We start from the raw sequence: 8,702 nt of genomic DNA, 5'->3' as shown, positions 1-8,702 counted from the left end.
CGTCGGATATCTTAGAAGTTTCTCAGCCAGCCTTGCCCTCCTACCAACAGATTATCATCACCCGCCAGTGCTAATACTAATCGGATGTTTGCAGTTTCGTACCGCTCAAACTGAATGCGATCCAGATTTCGACTTCCGGCGATGCGATTGCTCTCTCTTAATTCTGAGCTTTCTACGATCAACTGGAATCGATATCTCCAGGCCCTTGACAAAACTTGGAAATTTTTCAATTGATGGTACTCGTCGCCGAAGTAATAATTACGGTATTAGCAGAAAGCCCGGAATGCTGAGCTTCGAAACCAGCGAAACAAATTGAGAAAAGCGCGCAAAAGATTCTTCGCCAACAAAACCTACGAGAACAGGAATGCACTTGACTGGTGGAATCTTCCTATAACGAGCTTCTTGACTGCTACACTGTAGACACCTGATAACTTGCAGTCGAATTTAAAGAACAACCTATGTTTAGCAATATTTAACCAATCTGAAGTACACTTGATAGGACGACATCGATCCGCTTTCTTCGCTGGACTTTCCCTCACCGGACGAACAAGCCGAGTCAGAATCGCTACTATCCTCCGAAGACGAACCCAAATCGTCACTTCCCAGCCAGAGTGCTCCCTTCGCCTTCTTCTTGACTAATTTTCCCTTCTTGCCGTCGTCCACGGCTTTCCTCTTCAGTCCACCCTCCGCTGCTTTCTCCACCTCGGCGGCCTTCCGGAAGCCCTCCTGCACCGCATCGCCAACATTCTGCGTCAAATCACTCCGACTCCGATTGTACTGTTCATCATGGAACTCGTGCTTCGGTTTGGCCAGCAGTTTATCGATTTTCTTCTGCAGCTTGGCACGCTCGTCCTCCGGAGCTTCCTTCTGCTTGTCCAGGTACGCTTTCAGACGTTTCTCCTCGTTGATGTCCCGCAGACGGCGACCACTCAGATCTCGACAGGCTTCCCGATTTGTGGTTTTCTCGATCTGGGCACCAATGGCTCGCAGCATGGAACCGAATCCACCCTTGCCGCCCGGAAGTCGTTCCACCATGCGCAGGAGAGTGGTCTCCGAGGGATCGATTCGCTTCGGATCGAAACGTTTGCCATTACGGGTGAGATAGTAATCTGACGCAGCAAGGCCCTACAATGGATATAAAAGAATGAAACCGTCGTAGATTTCTTCCAATTGGAAGGGAATAGTAGCAGATTGGTACATATGTATGAAACTTTTTAAATGGACTGAAGTTCTACGATAGGTTTAAAATTAATTTTATATTCTCATATCGGTATCGATGTCAAACAAGTTAAATAAAATATCGCGTAAGCGAAAGCAATGAAAAAATAGATCTTGAAAGTTGTAGCCAGGTTGCCGCGAGTGCGAAATTAATTCGAAAGGAATTCAAACATGCTAGGGCCCTTTGGTGAGTAATAAATATTGAAGCATCCGCCTTAGTCGTAAATCCCTTTGGAATGGCTCGAGCAGTGAATGGGAATCACTGATAACGAGACTGGTAATAATGTAAGCAATGATAATATATTTATTATTCGTCTAACATTCTACATGTACTAGCGAGCGATCTTCATCATTATGAAGAATTGTCGATTTATACGAGAATCACTTTCACAGGAACAGAGGCATCGATTTTTATTCCGATACCTACTTTGGCTGGTGGTGGATAATCATCATTTGAAGAATCAATCTATGATCGAGTTATTTGTATTTGTCTTTATGAAAAAAATCTTGACCTGGCAGAAAGTTCAGCCAGGAGGTATAACTAATAAAAATAACAATTACAATTTGTAAATATTGCATCTAATCTCTCATAAACATTGAATTTTATACTCACAGTTTCCCTTTCCAAAAAGTCATATAACGTTGATTCGTTGACGTCTGTTTCAGCTATCCTCAGCAAAATTTTATTGTAAATGATTTCCAACATTCTGCGCTGCTAATATAAAGAAATACAGCAAATTAATATGAAAAAATCTTGATCCAGCGTAAGGATTACCTAAAAAATTAACAAGCTATACGAAAATAACAAAACATTAATCACAGCAGATGCAGCAGCAAACAAAAACAGAAATGACGTTTCCGATTTCCACTCGTTCCTGAAATAGAGATGTGAACAAATATTATATATGCACTTAAATTAAAATCTACCCATGTTTGTGTATCATGCGACTCATGTATATGTACACGGGAAAACAAATGAATGCAAATCAAGTTTTCAAAGAACTTTGTTGAGAACGCCCGCATAGAAATAAATCGTACGCTGAACAGTTAGTATTATAAGTTTTCCATTACACTTTTAATCATCATCAACAGTATGATACATGTACAATCATATGATTAATACTTTTAATTACCTGGTCATATACAATTATTGACGGATTATACATGTTGCAATAATGATTACTAGAATGGGAAATGAAAAATAATCTGAAGAGCACAAAATCATTCATGATATGATTTGGGTTGCTATTCACACATGATGGCAGAAATTAGGTGAATTTTATTTTCAGTGTAATAGAGACATTTCTGCCAACGGCAGTTTTTGTCGGGCCGATTTGAACCAACGGCAATCAATTTTTTTTTTCCAAAGTCGGTGTTGAAAGAAAAAATAACAAGTGAAAATACTTGTTTAAAGGGATTGAAATGCATGTAAGTGCGAAAAATTATTATATACAATAGAGAAGTAAATTTAATTCTGTTTCTGTTTAATTTTGTTTGTTCCTAGAAACATCCGTTTCCTTCCACTTCAAGAGGAAATCTCAAAACGGAGAGGAGATTCGGCGGAACCACAAAGATATGCATGTGAAGGTAAGAATCTTCTATTATGGATATTCTTCAATATGCAGTGTTCGACGCTTAGAATAATAAGAGTGATCTAATTACTGAATGGTTTTGTGACACATCGTTTCAGGATTCCGGAACTCCAAGTCTCGGATACACCATAAGTCTGGAACACAATTAGTCTGGCACTTGGTCTGGCACGACCAATCCCAATAATCTTTCAACCTGCTTTCAACTTCATTGGGCCGATGTCAGTTGCCATTTATGTTATTTCCGGACATTTATTAATCATAAAATAAATAATTAATATTATAAAGAAAAAAAATGTTGACTTATTTTAAAAACCGAAAACCAAATGAATATTCCCCGTACAATAGTTTGTGAAATAATATTATACATATTGTAATACAATAATCATAATATTGAAAGATTATTGCACAGCTTTTAATTTGGATTAACTGCTGAATCGTTGAAAGAATCATTCTATTTGAAGTCTTTCGTGAATATAATCATAATCGTAATAATCGCTAGAAACAAAAAGTGAAGATAAACTAATGATTCATGGTAAAATTGCTTTACAAAAACATAAGCAAAAGTTGATGTTTTTGAATGGTAACGATACTTAACAACCCATTCAATCTATCATCCAAAATCAAAATATTATATAGCTTATCGTAAATATCATTCGTCGTATAATTACTGTACAATATTTCAAATGATTCCATAAAAAATTCAACTATGATTTTTTATACTCAAAAAACGATAGCTAGAAAAAATAGTAGTATGATTCTTTTTTATTCGGGCGATACGATATGTTAATAGTGTAAACAAATGATTCACCAAAGAGTAAAATGCCTGATGGAATTTCAAAGAAAAATGTGATGGGCTTCTTTCCCGAAGAAAGACTAAAAACGTTCCGTTTAGTTTTGACGCATGTATTATTATCTCTCTTTTCATTCGTGTTCTATCTCAGACTGACAATGCTCTGTTTTGGTGGGAGCCCTGATATTCAAGGGGCATACAGAATAATACATGGCACGGCAAATGCTGGGTAAAACGTACCATTGGTACTTCACGTACCTGAAGGAATAAAATAGACCCCATCCATACCTCCCCGCGGTGCTGGCCGGGATACGAGCAACCTTAGGGAAGATCGGGTAACCAACCCCGGTGGGAACTATGGTCGTATGCTGACAAGGAAGGGGGGGTTTGCTCCTCTCCGGAGGTGCAAATCTTATTGAGCGTCTGCTCTCCATGTCAGGATCGGCTCACAACAGCGTCTGTTCTCCATGTTAGGGGCGGCTGATCATCGTCCGAGTGCCAGCGAGGGACTCTAAGTGAAACTGTGCACCATGGTCCACCGGAAATAAGGAGGAATGGTCCTCCGGAAATTTAGGGGGTTTGGTGTCAGGCCCTGCAAGCCAGCCTTTAAAAAATCATAAGCAACGAACAATCAACAAGAGAGTACGAACCGGAAACATCGGCGAAGACCACTGCGACGAAAAGGGACTAGCGATTGGAAACTCGGTTCGTGGAACTGCAAATCTCTCAACTTCATCGGGAGCACACGCATACTCGCCGATGTGCTCAAGGACCGTGGATTCGGCATCGTAGCGCTTCAGGAGGTTTGTTGGAAGGGATCAATGGTGCGAACGTTTAGAGGTAATCATACCATCTACCAGGGCTGCGGCAACACACACGAGCTGGGAACAGCTTTCATAGTGATGGGCGATATGCAAAGGCGCGTGATAGGGTGGTGGCCGATCAATGAAAGAATGTCCAGGTTGAGGATCAAAGGCCGGTTCTTCAACTTCAGCATAATCAACGTCGAGAGCCCACACTCCGGAAGCACTGATGATGATAAGGACGCATTCTACGCGCAGCTGGAACGTGAGTACGACAGCTGCCCAAGCCACGACGTCAAAATCATTATAGGAGATTTGAACGCTCAGGTTGGCCAAGAGGAGGAGTTTAGACCGACTATTGGAAAGTTCAGCGCTCACCGGCTGACGAACGAAAACGGCCTACGACTAATTTCGCCGCCTCCAAGAATATGGCCATTCGCAGCACCTACTTCCAACACAGCCTCCCGTATCGGTACACCTGGAGATCACCACTGCAGACAGAATCACAAATCGACCACGTTCTGATTGATGGACGGCACTTCTCCGACATTATCGACGTCAGGACATATCGTGGCGCTAACATCGACTCTGACCACTATCTGGTGATGGTTAAACTGCGCCCAAAACTATCCGTCATCAACAATTTTCGGTACCGACGACCGCCGCGGTACGACCTAGAGCGACTGAAGCAACCTGATGGCACCACTGTATACGCGCAGCATCTCCAGGCAGTGTTGCCGGAAGAGGGTGAGCTCGATGGGGCCCCTCTTGAGGACTGCTGGAAAACAATCAAAGCAGCCATTAACGACGCAGCGGAGAACAACGTCGGGTATATGGGTAGAAGTCGACGGAACGGTTCGACGAAGAGTGCAGACAGATTCTGGAGGAGAAGGACGCAGCGCGGGCGGTCGCGCTGCAGCAAGGTGCCCGGCAGAACGTGGAACGTTATAGACGGAAGTGGAGACAGCAGACCCGCCTTTTTCAGGAGAAGAAACACCGCCTGGAAGAAGCGGAGTGCGAGGAGATGGAACAGCTGTGCCGTTCTCAAGATACTCGCAAGTTCTATCAGAAGCTCAACGCATCCCGCAAAGGCTTCGTGCCGTGAGCCGAAATGTGCCGGGATAAGGATGGGAGCATCTTAACGGACAAACGTGTGGTAATCGAAAGGTGGAAGCAGCACTACGAGGAACATCTGACTGGCGCTGAGAGTACAGGCAGTGAAAGTCAAGGCAGCGGAGAAGATGACTACGTCAGTTCAGCGGACGATGGAACTCAACCAGCCCCCACCTTGACGGAAGTTAAGGATGCCATTCAACAACTAAAGGCCAATAAAGCAGCTGGTAAGCATGGTATCGGACCTGAGCTCATCAAGATGGGCCCGGAAAAGCTGGCCACTTGCCTGCACAAACTGATAGTCAGAATCTGGGAAACCGAACAGCTACCGGAGGAGTGGAAGGAAGGGGTTATATGCCCCATCTACAAGAAAGGCGACAAACTGGAGTGTGAGAACTTTCGAGCGATCACCATCCTTAATGCCGCCTACAAAGTGATATCCCAGATCATCTTCCGTCGTCTGTCCATTAGTGAACGAGTTCGTGGGAAGTTATCAAGCCGGCTTCGTTGACGGCCGCTCGACAACGGACCAGATCTTTACTGTACGGCAAATCCTTCAAAAATGCCGTGAATACCAGGTCCCAACGCACCATCTGTTCGTTGATTTCAAGGCGGCATACGACAGTATAGACCGCGTAGAGCTATGGAAAATTATGGACGAGAACAGCTTCCCTGGGAAGCTTACCAGACTGATCAAAGCAACGGTGGATGGTGTGCAAAACTGTGTGAAGATTTTGGGCGAACACTCCAGTTCGTTCGAATCGCGCCGGGGACTAAGACAAGGTGATGGACTTTCGTGCCTGTTGTTCAACATTGCGCTAGAAGGCGTATTTGTCCTTGTCGGTTTTCACCAACAAGGCCTCGCCTCTGTCTCTCACTTTCTTCATTGGTCGAGGGGTGTTCGACTTCCGCCCCCTACTGACCAGTTGCCAAGGATTCGCATCCCCTTCGGCGGGTACCGATGGCTGGCTGGGGCCAGCTTGTGGCTCAGCAACTTGTGCCTGTCTAGTGCCTTCGACTAGACGCTTCGCCTTAATGGTAGCGCGTTTGGGTCGCTTCTTACTTGGCGTTTTCTTGCCCTCACTGGCCGTAAGGGCGGTCGCCTCTTTCGCCGCAGTAACACCGCTAGGGGAGGAGAGGGCCTTGGTCTGCGTACCTTTGGCTACCCTCTCTGCTTCCGCTACACGCTGTCATGCGGAGAGCCGGGTGTAACAGTCGGGGTACGATTTTCAACAGATCCAGTCAATTTATTTGTTTCGCGGATGACATGGACATTGTCGGCCGAACATATGCAAAGGTGGCAGAACTGTACACCCGCCTGAAACGTGAAGCAACAAAAGTTGGACTGGTGGTGAATGCGTCAAAGACAAAGTACATGCTTGTGGGCGGAACCGAGCGCGACAGGGCCCGCCTGGGAAGCAGTGTTACGATAGACGGGGATACCTTCGAGGTGGTCGAGGAATTCGTCTACCTCGGATCCTTGCTAACGGCTGACAACAACGTTAGTCGTGAAATACGAAGGCGCATCATCTGTGGAAGTCGGGCCTACTACGGGCTCCAGAAGAAACTGCGTTCGAAAAAGATTCGCCACCGCACCAAATGTGTCATGTACAAGACGCTTATAAGACCGGTTGTCCTCTACGGACATGAAACATGGACACTGCTCGAGGAGGACTTGCAAGCACTCGGAGTATTCGAGAGACGGGTGCTTAGGACCATCTTTGGCGGTGTGCAAGAAGACGTTGTGTGGCGGCGAAGAGTGAACCATGAGCTCGCCCAACTCTACGGCGAACCCAGTATCCAGAAGGTAGCTAAAGCCGGGAGGGTACGATGGGCAGGACATGTTGCAAGAATGCCGGACAGCAACCCTGCAAAGATGGTGTTCGCTTCCGATCCGGCAGGTACGAGACGGCGTGGAGCGCAGCGAGCGAGATGGGTAGACCAGGTGCAAAACGACTTGGCGAGCGTGGGACGTATCCGAGGATGGAGAGATGCGGCCTCGAACCGTGCGTTCGTGTGGCGTCAAATTGTTGTTTCAGTGTTATCTGTTTAGATGTTAACTAAATAAATGAAAAATGAAATGAACAGAATAATACGTGGGGATAACAATTGATAGTGTTCTCCCATGCTTACAAATGTTAATTCATTCATTTATTTAGTTTACATCTAAATAGATAACACTGAATCAACAATTTGACGCCACAATACACGGTACGAGGCCGCATCTCTCCATCCTCGAATGCGCCCCACGATCGCCAAGTCTTTTTGCATCTGGTCTGCCCACCTCGCTCGCTGCGCTCCACGCCGTCTCGTACCTGACAGATCGGAAGCGAACACCGTCTTTGCAGGGTTACTGTCCAGCATTCTTGCTTACAAGCATGTACTTTGTCTGTGACGTATTCACCACCATTTAGGTGTAAGTCAAGGAATTTCAAGTTCTGTCACCAAGTTTAGTGTTCTCTTCCTATTTTCTGGCATCTATGTATGATGCGTCTGGAATTATTTTTCGTTTACCGTCTTTTGTTATCGCTACCGCTATCGTTAACAATGCTCAAAGTTCTTTAATTGTTTGGATTGAGGGACGTGGGATCAAGTCCCATGGAAGGAAAGAGGTTACCTCCAATACATTTTCCAAATCAAAATCTTTCACATAATGGACATATTTACATCTGAGTATTTAGAATATTGTAAAAAAATACAGTATACAAATGTATGGCCGGACTACCGAGGTTTCTCTCGTTAATCCGACTGTCAAATCCATACAAATGAAACAAAACAAAATTACAGCACACATTTGAAAACTGACAGCATAATGTGTTTAAATGGGTGTTGATACTTTTTAATCCGGAAAATTCCGAATTAGCGAGCTCCGGACTAACGAGGTCCGGATAAGCGGGGGATACTGTAGTTTTTTTATAGTTTCACATACAGTAGACGTTCACTAATTGGCTTTTATTTAGTTGGGGCGCTTTTTCATCGGGGGTTCGTTAATTGGAGCAAAATCCACTGCGATGCCCACGTAGGGTCTTTTCGATGCAGAGTGCACGTGGCGGTAAAACGACGTAGGTGTGCATAGGGAAAAAGCGATAACGCAGCGTCACCGCGCCGCTGCACACCTGGCTTATTCTACCGCCCCGTGCATGTGGCGTTGAAAAAACCCTAAAAGCCAAACAAACGTCAAAACGT

At 44.9% G+C, this 8,702-nt stretch overlaps 1 protein-coding gene across 1 annotated transcript; it reads right to left on the bottom strand.

Annotated features, from left to right (window-relative positions):
* Positions 1-462: 462 nt before the first annotated feature.
* On the bottom strand, positions 463-2,064 carry LOC134207430 (splicing regulator SDE2-like). The gene is made up of 3 exons (XM_062683154.1): positions 1,994-2,064; positions 1,832-1,930; positions 463-1,125 (listed from the first exon to the last, which is right to left on the bottom strand). The coding sequence occupies exons 2-3, from the start codon at positions 1,922-1,924 to the stop codon at positions 463-465; spliced, it is 756 nt and encodes a 251-aa protein (XP_062539138.1). The 5' UTR covers positions 1,925-1,930; positions 1,994-2,064.
* Positions 2,065-8,702: the final 6,638 nt, after the last annotated feature.

The sequence above is a fragment of the Armigeres subalbatus genome, chromosome 1 (genome assembly GCF_024139115.2).
Source record: "Armigeres subalbatus isolate Guangzhou_Male chromosome 1, GZ_Asu_2, whole genome shotgun sequence".
In the NCBI taxonomy this organism is placed as follows: Eukaryota; Metazoa; Arthropoda; class Insecta; order Diptera; family Culicidae; genus Armigeres; species Armigeres subalbatus.
Note: the sequence above shows the minus strand (reverse complement) of the source record. Positions and strands in the feature narration are given on the sequence as shown.

Excerpts from the sequence above, each read along its gene's own strand:
- LOC134207430 (XM_062683154.1), bottom strand. The coding sequence starts at position 1,924 with ATGTTGGAAATCATTTACAATAAAATTTTGCTGAGGATAGCTGAAACA. Across the intron at positions 1,126-1,831 it reads ACTTTTTGGAAAGGGAAACT|GGCCTTGCTGCGTCAGATTA; the intron begins GTGAGTATAAAA and ends TATCCATTGTAG.